This window comes from Pelobates fuscus, chromosome 5 (assembly GCF_036172605.1).
Source record: "Pelobates fuscus isolate aPelFus1 chromosome 5, aPelFus1.pri, whole genome shotgun sequence".
Taxonomy (NCBI): domain Eukaryota; kingdom Metazoa; phylum Chordata; class Amphibia; order Anura; family Pelobatidae; genus Pelobates; species Pelobates fuscus.
Genome location: NC_086321.1, coordinates 20,568,829 through 20,582,569, shown reverse-complemented (window position 1 = coordinate 20,582,569; position 13,741 = coordinate 20,568,829). Strand labels below are relative to the sequence as shown.

Genomic DNA, 13,741 nt, shown 5'->3' with positions numbered 1-13,741 from the left:
AGATGGAGAAGTAACAATTAAAAAATAAACAAAGTTTAAGTCATCAAAACAAAACTCTTTGAACAGGGATGCCACTAGAACAGGGTAATCACACCATAATTACACATTACACACCATAATCTGTGAAGGGCACTGTAATGGTTATGGTGTCAATTGTCCATTGGAACCATCCAGCTAGAAGGAAAACCGAAAGGCTATGACAAAATCTGGCAATGGCGCCGACAACTGTTTAACCATTTAAGAAAGTATGTAACCTAGAAAAGGTACAGATTACTCTGTTTTTTTTTTTTTTTAAATACGTCCTGTGGATGTTACCTTAGCCCAACATCCAGGGGTTGTTACTATTACCCAATTTAATGGTACTCATTTTATCTACCTCGGAAGGATGAATTGCTGAGTGAACCCCGCCAGGATTTGAATCTGCGACCCAAGGTTTTACCAGATTCTACTGATGATGCATTAGCCCACTGAGCTATCTCACCAGTTGTAAGATGCCAGGGACCTCCAGGTAGCATAACAACTTTATTTATATTCAGTTGTTATGATGTCACTGTAGCACCATACCCACTACAGCTTACTGTAAAAGTTAAGGTAGTATAACTATCGGTACAATCCTCTGTTCTAAAAAACAGTTTTAAAACAGTATAACAAAGACAAGGGCACTCCCAGTTATCAATAACCCTCTTACTTGGGAACGGCAAGTGCAGCAGCAGCCATTTTCACCGATACGTAATCAATGTTTTCTGATGCATATACCTTTGCTAGCAGTGTATAAGGTCACATTTACAAGCCCTACTAAAGTGGATATTCCAAGTAGTTTCAACGAACAGGGGAGTTTAATATGTATGATTTGAGGGACATGCTTAAATATTAAAATCTAGAGATATCATCTGAGCACATGTAAGGTAGCAGGTTCACATGAATGTACGTTTCATAGGGAAATCTGCACTAATAACTAATTTAAAATTGTATTTATTCTGTGTTTCTCAGCATTACTATATAGCATTTTATAAAACACTTTCCCGATAGGAACACAAACATGTATTCCTGACCCTAGAGTATTAATATCACTATCTAGCCCCCCTAAATATAGTAAAATCATACCTTTCTTCCAGTCAGCTGGTGCTGGTGCTGGATCTGTCCCTGATTTGCCTCCTTGACTGACATAATCAGAAGTGATGATATCAGCTAATCACAATGCTTTCCTATTGGAAAGCATTGGATTGCCTTAGATAGTAAATTTTTATAATCTCGGCCAAGGAGGCAGAGGGGTGGGGACAAACGCAGAGCTGGCCAATCAGCATCTCCTCATAGAGAGGCACTGATGCAATTAATTTCTATAAGGAAAGCTCAGCATCTCCATGCAGAGGGTGGAGACAATGTGCAGCACTGCCCCTGGAAGCACCTCTAGCAGCCATATGAAGAGTGGCCAGTGGAGGTATCCCTATGCTGTAATATAAATATTGCATTTTCTCTGAAAAGGCAGTGTTTACAGCAAAAAGCCTGAAGGGAATGATTATACTCACCAGAACAAATACAATAAGCTTGTTCTGGTGACTATAGTAGCAGTTAGAATGCAACACACTTACTGAAAGACACTAATTGGTTTATTCACCACAATCCCGTTGTTTCTGGTCTGCTTTGAGAGACAATGCTTTAACTAGCATTCTAAATGGAGTCTGACAAACTGAACCGGACTGTGGCTGATCTTTAATAAGGATTAGGGGCGTTTATCTTTATTACTAGAGGGATAAAGTGAGTATCTCATGTTTGAAGGTCATCATATTGTTTTGTGATTTAATTGTTCAATGCTGCCGTCTTCATGTCTCAGGATTAGTAAAAGGGCACACACACAAAGCATATCCAAATGTTCTTGTTTTCTGGTTCACTTAGAATATGACTGTGCCACCCATAATATAAGATTTGCGGGTTTTCACAGTGATAAACAATATAATTTGATTTCTGACGGATTTTCCATCTTTCACACTTTGCAACAATAAGAACATTTATATAATTTCATCTCAAGATATTTTTATAATTCATTGCTTGCACAGTTTTTTGATTTGTTGTCTGTTCCCAGGACAAACTCAAGCCCCCGATTTCCCTTCCCATTTTCCTCTACTTTAGCAATAAACCATTTTTGATGGATCTGAAATAAAAAATATAGTCCAAAATATGTTCATTGGTAAAATTGGAGAATATTTTCAGCGCTGTTATTTTGCCCTAAATTGTGCACTTTGGTTTATTCACTAAACTATGAAAGGCGTTTAATTTAAAACCCAACACGTGTATCCATTTCCTTCTCCTCTGGATCATCGCATCAAAGCAAACATTAACGTGGCCCTTCTTCCTTGCATTTATTGATCAAGTGTGACAAGCTGCCATCATACTGTCTTAATTGACACCTGCAGGCATAGAATTATGCTACATCTGTCCCCTATGTGAGCATTATCCATTATACATTAAACTCCTTTTCAGGTTGTGATATTGATGGGAAAAAAAAAAAAAAAGTCAGCCTGCAAAATGCGCTTTTAGAGCACAAGGCAGGTGGAACATCGCAGAGAAATTGACTAAATACAACTGAACAATTATCTTGATGGACTTCAAAGGCACATTTGCCATTAAACATCTATAAAGTATGCAGAATAAACACATTAAAAAAAAGTCTGCACACAGCATCTGCAAAAGCAAATGTGACTGTTCAGGTGAGGGAAGTTTGGGGAGAGGGATTTCATTATAGAATGAGGAAGAGACAGCTTAGCAGATCTAGATCTAGCAGGGCTAACTCGACCTTCATTCCTTCTAGATTAATAAAATAAGTATCATTTAATGTTAAATGTATAATTTCTTAAATAATTGTCATTATTAAGGCTAGGATAATTAGGGACGAACCTATTCCCTTCTTCATTATTTACCCATTTAACTATTTAAGTCTTTGTTTTTATATTTATTTTTATTTGAAGTCAGGGAAATAAATATTTTAAATTTAAATTCACTGAGAAATTCAGGAACAAGAGAACCAATTAACATGATCATTGTCGTCCAGAACGCTCCAGGTCTAGTTGTGATTTTCAGTTGACATCACTACAACCTGTACTTGCACAACAGGGTCTCAAAACTGCAATTTATTAAGCAAAAAAATATAAAAGGCACCATAGGGGTAATCAATGACCTTGACAAATGTGAAGTTGCCTGATTTCTAATTGCAGTGACAGCAATGCAAGACTTGTGCTACAAAAAAGTAAGTTTATACAACATGGAAGTTGGAAGGAGCACTCCTTCCTAATGACAGAAGTAGATCAGGTCATCTAGAAAGTAAGGGACAATGTGGCTCCTGGAGTTTGGATGCCTATTGCCAAGAAGTTGATGACACGCAGTTCAGATTTCAACAAGATGGAACAGGAGAAGGTCGGGATTACGACAGAAAGAAGGTTCAAGAAAAAAAATAAATGCACGGGAATCCTAAGGAAATTTCCAACATCAAGTTTTTCCCACCTTTAAGCAAATTTTAACTGAAACACACAAGGGGTTTACTGAGACATGAAAAGCATGTAAAATGATTGTTCTTTGGACATCACGGGTGGTCACTCCTCCCCTCCCCCTTTTTATTTTGCAACATATAAAATCCTAAATTAAAGGCAGGGCAAAAAAAAAAAACAAAACAAAAAAAAACCACATTTTAAACTTACCTCCACTCAACTTCTAAGTCTTCACTCATACTCGAATCATCTTCAAGATTGTTATTGCCATCCAACATGAAAAATCCTGGATGCACAAAATGACTGCCCATTTCATTTTCCTCATCGGTGCTACTTTCGATATCTTCATGGTACTGTAGCCAGGGAATTTCTCCATCTTCTAAAGAGTTTTGCTCCCTGAAAAGTTACACAAGAAATCCTGGATATAAAATCGAATTATTTAAATGTCCTATAGAATGATTATATTAATCGCACAAAGTGGTCAGGCTGAGCCAAGGAATGAGATATTTCTCAGGTCACACAATTCATAGCTTGACAAATATCGCTAGAATTTAACAGACAGGCAATGTCAATTTACTTTCTAACTGCCCCGATTGGGTATCTCCAATAACTTCCATTAGGTTTATTATTTTTAAATGAAGAAACAGAATTGTAACTTTCATGGAAATCCAGATACTGTTAGTTTTTTTGGCATAAATTTAGTGGGGTCCAACTATTCTACAGCAATGAAATTAGTGCACCTCTGGTACCCAACGAGTTAATAAAAGACAACACATCCACACTCTTAACCATCCATACTCAGACACACGCCTTGTCGATTCATTTGAATATGCACACATAACTAGTAATAAAATAGCAGAAATTTCAGTGCACACCCAAATAGACAATCACATTAGATCAATTCTTCCTCAACCTCTGGCGCAGTTTATATGCCGCAGATTACCAGGAAATGGCTCAGCCAATCACGCTTCCTTAATTTTTCTATAGGAGGGCTGATGATGACACTGTACAACAGGAGTTTGTAAGCTTCTGCGTTAACGGTCCCCAATCTCCTGCTAAAAGTAGGCAGGTGAACAACAAGCGCCAGCCTCATTCTGGTCTATAGTTTAATGCTCTCTAATAACCTGTCTAATAGAGGTTTATATCAGTGCCACTCATGAGATTTGATAAGTGGAACGTTGAATATGCAGTTTAAAGAAAGCCCTGTGAGAATCTGCAATAGAAAAGCTCAGACTTTTGAGATAAATGAAAATTAAACCAAATATTTAAATCAGATAAAGTTACTTTGCAGAATAAATAGGACTTAAGAAATGATGGTTCTGCATCCCATCAAAGCCAAGGTCGGCTAATTTTGTGATGGGGGAAAAAAAAAATAAAAAATTGAAATGTAAATGTCACAGCACTACAGATGTAACATACACCATCACTGCGTAATACCAAATAACTTGCACCATCACTGCACTTAAGTATATAACAAAAAGGTCAACGTGCTAAACTAGATAAACACACGTTTTATTACAAGTTTTATTGATGTGTAGAGGGAACACTTCAAGCACCACAACCCCTACAGTAATAGGAGAACCCTGATACCCCTATTGTAAGTAGTCAAACGGTTTAAGAATATTTCGACTTTTTACAAGGTGTCCCCCAAAGCTACAGGAGAACCAGAAGCGCTCTGTCTGAGCTAAGCCCAGCAGTGCATGGTTCATGTTATTTACGTGTCGGGAGTGCCCCTTTAAATTTGGAAACTTTTAGGTTGTATTACAATAGTAATAGAAGCTATATTCTAACTTTGTACCAATGGCACAGCTGTGCAGAAGTTACAAATTCCTGAAAGAGACTCGTGATAAAGTACCAGTCAGGCATAAACCAAAGAACAGCATTAAATCACTGCATTATGTGATGTCTGATGGGGTTAGGTTTTGATGATGACAGTCTAAGGTGATTAACTGCTGTTAAATTTTTGTTTATAGACTTTTCAAAAGTTACGGCTAATAAATCTGTTGCGGATCGGAATTTTTTTTTTTTTTTAAGTAAGTAAGCAATGGACCTAGCCTTCCAAGACATGGCTTACACCTTGTGTATGGTCTTTTCTCAGAGCTGAAAATATACAGCAAAATACTGCCTTATGGTGCAATCTGACAAACGACTATATGCTCCTGTCATTGACAGACACCATAAAACAAAATTTACATTTAAAATTGCCCACACGTTTCATCATTAGAGCATCAGCAATATTTGGAGATCACTGGCAGATTTCTGGCAGATTTCTAGCAAGATTGTCTACACAAGACTCAGTGTCTCGGAGGTTTCAGGGACTTGCAGCCGACTTTTCAGCTTTTAACTTATGACAACCCAGACAGCATCCACTTAAGACCTGTACAGGTGTGTTAATGAAGAAACTGATTGGAGGAGGGGCAAAATAAGTGGGATTACTGAGCTGGGACATCATGGACCTTTGTTTAGAAAAATAAATACAAGGAAGTATTTTAAAATGAGGGAGGTGGGTGAGAAGAGGGTTAAGATGCAAAAAGCTGCACTCTTTGGGGAAAACTATACAAACTCAGACATGAACACAAAAAAATAAAAAATGAAACTAATAATTGAGGCCAAAAGCCATAAAATGCATTAAAAAAAATCGTATAGACGCCTGAAGTGTCCCTTCAAGTACAAAAACAAAATAACGCAGGCATTTTTCTTTTTTATTTTTGTTCTATTATTATGCACATCCAGAGCCAGGAATCCTAAAAAAATATGAATTTCCCCCTTAGCAGGAGGTTTTAAAAGGCAGTCAGTGGAACACTGTGTACAACATAGAAATCAATAAGATATCATTGCTTCGATGGGCAATACTTGCTTCTTCTCCTGCGGGTGCATTTTTATTGCATGATTAAAGCAGATGCTGTCTACTATGGACCTCACTTTTTTATGTGTTGCCAAAACAAAACTAGTATGGTTTCAGTGCGGGATTCAAATTGAGGTGGGAGGGGGCGGGGGAGACCGTCTACAAACGAGTGGTTAAATCTATTGGTATAGATCTTTAAATGGCAAGGTTTGACACTAACACACATCAAATCAAAGTAAATTTCAGATTTAAGGCCAGAGCATGCAAACAGAAAGAATGTTTCCAGTCTGACTATTTTCACTCTGAATTTGACCTTTAAACTAAATTCTCACTTTAGTGAATAATCCTCACAGATTTTCGTTTTGTAACGTAACCGGAAAGGATTTTCACACACACTAACTGCATGCTCTCTCTAATCTAGTACTGTCGCTCTTAATACAATAAAAGCACGTGTTCCAGCTCTATCGGAACAATACACTCCTTCACCCATAGCACCATAACCCTTTCAATACATGGAATAAGAGTGCCACAACCTAAAAAGTTGCGGTGGGATGGTAACAAAAAAGGGATGATGTTATATGGAAAACCCAATTCTATTTATACGGTGTACCAGCCGCACGGTCACTGGCATACAGAGTAAAGATGCTGATAGCTAACTGTGTGTGTGTGTTAACCATCAGCACAATATAAGTGTAATAAGTAATAGCTACCGTATTTTTCGCTCTATAAGACACTTTTTTCCTCCTCAAAAGTGAGGGAAAATGTCTGTACATCTTATGGAGTGAATGTGCCCCTCTAAATCGCGGTGCGCACTGCTCTGCTCGCCATGCTACATAAAGGAAGGAGACCTACCGTGGACCAAGGGGGGGAGGGGAGAGAGAGGGGCACTAAGGGACAGGTTGAGGGGAGGGGAGGTAAGGAACACTAAGGGAAGAGGGTGGCAGGTAAGAACACTATGGGACAGGGGAGGGAGTGTCTGAAAGAACACTATGAGACGGGGGGTGAGGGGGGGTGAAGAACACTACGGGACAGGGGTGGGTGATAAGGAACACTATGGGGCAGGGGAGGGGAGTCGGTGGTAAGGAACAATTTTTCTTCTCGTTTTCCTACTCTAAAAACTAGGTGCGTCTTATAGTGCGAAAAATACGGTATATGCCAAGCTCTACAAATAATAGAACAAACAGAGAAGTTTAAGGATCTACATGAACATCAGATAATATGTCTGTTTACTTTAATTGGAAAATCGGAACCTTTTTACAGCAGACTGGTGAGTAACACTGTCCTTGGTTCACCAACAACCCAGGATCTATATGTATTCTCCAATAAGGAAACCGACAAAACCTGGACAGCTAGTGTACCTCAAAAACCGATCAGGAAAATAGAGCATGAGATTACCTTTGTCTGAAGAGTTCCGATTTACAAATCTGAATTTTAGTTCTAGCTGTATTCTAACCGGCAGAACGTAATCTGATGGAATGTACACCTCCGAAAACACCAAGATGTCTGATGGACCTTACTATGAAAGAATATGAAAATACATACTCAACTTGGAAGCAGAAATCGGAGTTCTCCTCTTCTAGACTGCTGCTATTACTCTGTACTTCGTGTTCGTCTTTCCCAGGGAGAGTCTCCCAGCTTTCGTCACTAGAAGATTGGTCTTTATCACCGGAGAAGTAGGATGGCAAGCACGTGGACCACTCTCCATCACTGCAAACAGAGTTACACAATTACACTGCTATCAATATTCAAATGGAGTCCATCACTAAAACTGTACAGATTGCATTTATGAACAAGTCAGATTTTATTTAGAATCCACCTAATAAAAAAAAAAAAAAAGTTTTACATAGACACCCCTACTCCCTCCCCACGTCCTGAAGTGAGACCCTAATGTAGTAAAAGGGGACGTATTTAGAAGAAACTTAGATTATCACTGCTGTCCAGATTGCATGGAGCTGCACTTGGTAATATGTATGCATAGTCCATCCGAAGAGAGGATAGAAACATAGAATGTGACGGCAGATAAGAACCATTCGGCCCATCTGGTCTGCCCAATTTTCTAAATACTTTCATTAGTCCCTGGCCTTAGCTTATAGTTAGGATAGCCTTATGCCTATCCCACGCATGCTTAAACTCCTTTACTGTGTTAACCTCTACCACTTCAGCTGGAAGGCTATTCCATGCATCCACTACCCTCTCAGTAAAGTAATACTTCCTAATATTTTTAAACCTTTGCCCCTCTAATTTAAGACTATGTCCTCTTGTGGTAGTTTCTCTTCTTTTAAATATAGTCTCCTCCTTTACGGTGTTGATTCCCTTTATGTATTTAAAATGTTTCTATCATATTCCCTGTGTCTCATCTTTCCTTCAAGCTAAAGATGTTAAGATCCTTTAACCTTTCCTGGTAAGTTTTATCCTGCAATCCATGAACCAGTTTAGTAGCCCTTCTCTGAACTCTCTCTAAGGTATCAATATCCTTCTGAAGATATGGTCTCCAGTACTCCAAGTGAGGTCTCACCAGTGTTCTGTACAATGGCATGAGCACTTCCCTCTTTCTACTGCTAATACCTCTCCCTATACAACCAAGCATGATGGTCAGATGTTGAGGTTAGGACTCTATCAAATATTCTGTACTCTGTGCATTATCTTGCACTTATCCACATTAAATGTCAGTTGCCACAACTCTGACCATTTTTCTAGTTTACCTAAATCATTTGCCACTTGGCTTATCCCTCCTGGAACATCAACCCTTAGTATCATCAGCAAAAAGACATACCTTACCATCAAGACCTTCTGCAATATCACTAATAAATATTAAAGAGAATGGGTCCAAGTACAGATCCCTGAGTTTATTGATGTAGTCTAGAGCAGTATTCCCCAACCCAGTCCTCATGGACCACCAACAATCCAGGATTTATGTATTTCCCCATTTTATTCCAATGGAGATACTGACAAAACCTGGACTATTGGTGGTCCATGAGGACTGAGTTGGGTAACACTAGTCTAGAGTGTCTCTTAAGTCAGTAAGAGCAAGTCTTTCCTAGTTGACTAGGAACAAGTGTAGATATTCAGAAGGAGCAGGAAAATAAAATAAAAAGTATTAAACAGGTGGCCCCATTACGAGCTTCAGGTGACAGATGCCAATTTTCTAGATTTCTGCTTATTATTGTGGAGGTGGGAACCATTTCAAATCACAAGTGTTTAGTGGGATTAAAAACTTATAAAACTATGGAAATGTGATGACTTTTCTTTAAATAGTACACGCTAAGTACATATTTACATTTAATTCTGTATTTCTGACAATGTGAATCCAGCAAACAATGAAAATGTGACCTTACACTATTGGCAGGTTTTCAAGTATTTACCAATTATCTACCTACATACGTATAGAATAACCTAGGGCAGGGGGTGGGCAACCTTTTGTACACATCTGGAGTGGCGAAGGCTGCCTACCTCTGATCTACAGCATTAAAGGGACACTACATTCACCAAGATTGCGCCCAGACCAATTCATTGTGATGGTGTGGTGTCCCTGTCCTTTTAACCCGAGTTAAGTTTTAGAGATATCAATATTTACATTGCAAGGCTAAGTCCACCTCCGTCCCTACAGAAGCTTTCGCATCACTGGCAGCTCACAGAAGCCCTTAGGAAAGCATTGAACACGTGCACATCCTTCATAATGTCACAGGAAACCAAAATAGGAGACTCAACGCAGCAAAAATGTAAGAAACGTAATTCTTTAGAAAAGGTTTGCAAATGGGGATGGGGAGGGTACACACCTCTATCTGACTACTGACAGGGACACTATAGCATAAAAATGCAGGTTTTCATTCCCAACGCTATAGAATTGAATTATTATTTATAACAGATTGAATTATTTATAATATTGCTGCTGAAAACAAAGATTTATAGTTTAAAATTGACACCAGTTTGAATTATTGGTTATTACTTCTATAGCACCAGCTTATTCCACAGAGTTTTACTAAAAGATGGGAATTTACCCTCGGAAAGCGGGAGGGCAGAGGCTTATACACCTGGAAGGAATATATGCATGGATGAATCCCTGATGAAGTATAAGGGAAGGCTGGGATTCAAGCAGTATGTTCCTTCCAAGCGCTCTAGGTATGGTGTAAATGTGTATAAGCTCTGTGATAGCAAGACTGGGTATACTCAGGCCTTCCGGGTGTACGAGGGAAAGGATAGCCACCTTGACCCTCCAGGTTGCCCAGAACATATGGGAACCAGTGGCAAGATTGTCTGGGACCCGATATTCCCCCTGATGAACAAAGGGTACCACTTGTATACTGACAATTTTTATACAAGTGTCCCTTTGTTCAAGTTACTGTATTGTTTTGATACAGTAGCTTGCGATACAATCAGAATTGCGCAGGTTTCCCAGGACAACTTGCACGCACCCGGCTACAAAGGGGGGAGACCTCAGCTCTGCACCAAGAGGAGCTGTTGGCAGTTAAGTACAGAGACAAGAAAGATGTGTACCTTCTTACCACCATCCACACTGAGAGGACTGTGGAGGTCTCTGTACATGGCAGAGCTGAGAGCACCAGGAAGCACGTGTGCATCAAGGCCTATAACCGGAATATGGGTGGGGTTGATCTTGCAGATCAGCTGCTGCAGTGATACCTAATTATACAGAAGACAAGGGCCTGGTACAAATAGGGCGCAATTTACTCAATGCAGATTGCAACCCACAACGCTTTTTTGTTCAAAAAAAGCAAACCCCGAAATTAAACTGACTTTTTTACGGTTTCAGCTCCAGATCATTTTGTGGATTTTGTGCGGCATGAGTGTACTCAGGAGGCCTTGCAGAAAACGACCCGGGTTGTTTTCTTGCAATAACCAACAACAGGCTCCCCTAAATCACACACAAATGTGTGTGTAAAAATGAAAATTAAAAATTACTACCACACATTTTCTCCATTTTTATTTTGGCTAAAACGGTTGCATCGAAGGCATCAAAACACTTCATATACAATACCTTGGGGTGTCAACCTTTTTAAATATATGCACGTTCATGGCAAGAAAATAAATTGGGATATGTAAAAAGGCCCCCAAAAATAAGATAGGCAAAGAAGATATGTCATATTTGAAAAACACGTCAGAAGTATATAATATGTGTGGGTACAGTAAATGAGTAAGAGGAAAATTACAGCTAAACCCAAACACCGCAGAAATGTAAAAACAGCCCTGGTCCTTAGCGGTAAGAAAATTGGAAAACGGTCTGGTCACTAAGGAGTTAAAGTTTTTAAAAAAGCAACAATTTCTACACAAATCAGGCATTAACTGAATATGCTGAGAGCAATCACACTCCTATCACTCTCAGGAAGTCAGTACATGTTGGGATCACAAGTGCTAGAATGTACAGTACTATTACTGATAGTGTAGTTGCTGTCAGCTATCACACACCTATCACTCTTAGTCAGCCAGCCCAGTACATTACTGTAGAATAGATTATTCACGGTCTCATATCCTTGCCTTGAGCTCCGCATACAGGGACTCAAATGGAGGGGTGACTTGAAGAGGTAAGTTATTGGTAATATAGGTCCAATTACAAGACCGATATCAACTATCAGAAATTTGCTGAATAGCGGCTCTAAAAATCATCACAACCGATAATTGGTCTATCCCTACTTTGCAAGAACCCAAAAAATGTGTTGAGAAGAAAAAGATTTTAATCCTTGAGGGTCCACAACAATTATAGGAAAATACCTTTATTTACAGGAGGAAAAAAAAAAATACATTTGTAGAAAATGGAGATAACCAATTTAGTGCATTGCAGTGGTTATTGGACAGATTTATTTGGGCACCATACCCTCCGGGTGTTCATGTTATCTGAGATTTATCAGTATCCCTTTAAACAAATATGATCAACTCTGATCACTTTGTCACACAATTAAACAATGGAACTAGATTTCAGTCTCCTCTTAACTATGGACTTCACTTGTTAAGAGCCATTTTAGATTTTTTCTGAGCGTCTGACTCCTATGACACAATATAGTAGATGCTTTCAAACACATTGTAAAAGATAAATAAAGTGAGAACAGACTGCTTCCTGTACACACAATACACCACTCATAATCGCACAATGTGTCAAAGTGCTTACAATCACTTATTGAGGACACTCTCAAACAGCACAGATGTTTGTACTTATTTCAATAAAAAGAAATCCATATAACATATATACAACTACTTTTACAACTGCATATCTAGCGATTTAGGCATTATGCTTTAACAAAAACATACAAACATGAAAAACAAAGCAAACAAAACATTTCTTCTAATAGATATAACAATATCCAGTTAACCCCTTAAGGACACATGACATGTGTGACATGTCTGGATTCCATTTTATTCCAAAAGTTTGGTCCTTAAGGGGTTAAAGCACTTCCTCGAATACAACGCTCAGCTTGACCACTTCAATCTGGATTCCGTGCTCATCACTCTGTTGAAATAGCTGGGACCCAGGTATCCAATTATCTTATCACTGCAAAATCCCATGGTCACTACTCCATCCTAATTCTCCTTGACCTCTGTGCTGCTTTTAAAAACGGTTGATCATCAACAGCTTCTTCTCATCCTCCGTAATCTCCGTCTACGAGATACCGCTCTCTCCTGGTGCTCTTCCTACCTCTCCCAATGCTCGGTGTTTCTTTCTCTGGCTCTTCACCCCAAGTCCTCTTTGCTGGTGTTCCCTAAGGGTCTGTCCTTCGTCCCCTATTATTCTCAATCTACCCTTGGTAAACTCACCCGCTCCTTCGGTTTCCAGTATCATTTCTATGCGGAGGACACACAAATTTATCTGTCCTCTTATTTCTCACCACCCCTCTTGACTCGTGTCTCTGACTGCCGCTCTGTTATTTCCAACTGGATGGCTGCTCATTTCCTTAAACCGAACCTGTCCAAAACAGAACTTCTGGTCTTCCCTCCCTCAAGTGTTGCTACTCCTTTGTCTGTGTCCCTCCAAGTAAATGGCGCCACCATCACCTCTAAGGCTCGCTGCCTAAGTGTTCGCTCCGACCTTTCCTTCACCCCTCATGTCCAATCAATCGCAAAATCCTGCCCCTTCCACCTCAAAAACATGGCGGACATCTGACCCTATTTAACACCTGATATGGCAAAGGTGCTTGTCCAGGCCGCTGTCCTCTCTCGCCTGGACTACTGTTATCCGCTTCTCAGTTGTCTTACGCGTTCCCAACTTGCCCTGTTACAGTCTATAATGAATGCAGCGGCGAGGCTCATCTTCCTGTCCGCCCGCACCATCCACACCTCCATCTTTGTCAGTCCCTACATTGGCTTCCCGTAAGATATAGGACTCAATTTAAGATCCTGATACTTGCTTACAAATCTCTACACAATGCTGCTCCGACCTACTTATCCTCAATAATATACAAATATGTCCCAT

General features: G+C 39.5%; 1 protein-coding gene across 1 annotated transcript in view; it reads right to left on the bottom strand.

The window, feature by feature from the left end:
- Positions 1-13,741, bottom strand: part of PJA2 (praja ring finger ubiquitin ligase 2) — a 74,475-nt gene that overhangs the window by 5,902 nt on the left and 54,832 nt on the right. The window contains exons 4-5 of the mRNA XM_063453638.1: positions 7,867-8,031; positions 3,690-3,875 (exon numbers count right to left, since the gene is read on the bottom strand). Coding sequence (XP_063309708.1) covers positions 3,690-3,875; positions 7,867-8,031 — 351 coding nt within the window. The remainder of the gene's footprint in view (positions 1-3,689; positions 3,876-7,866; positions 8,032-13,741) is intronic.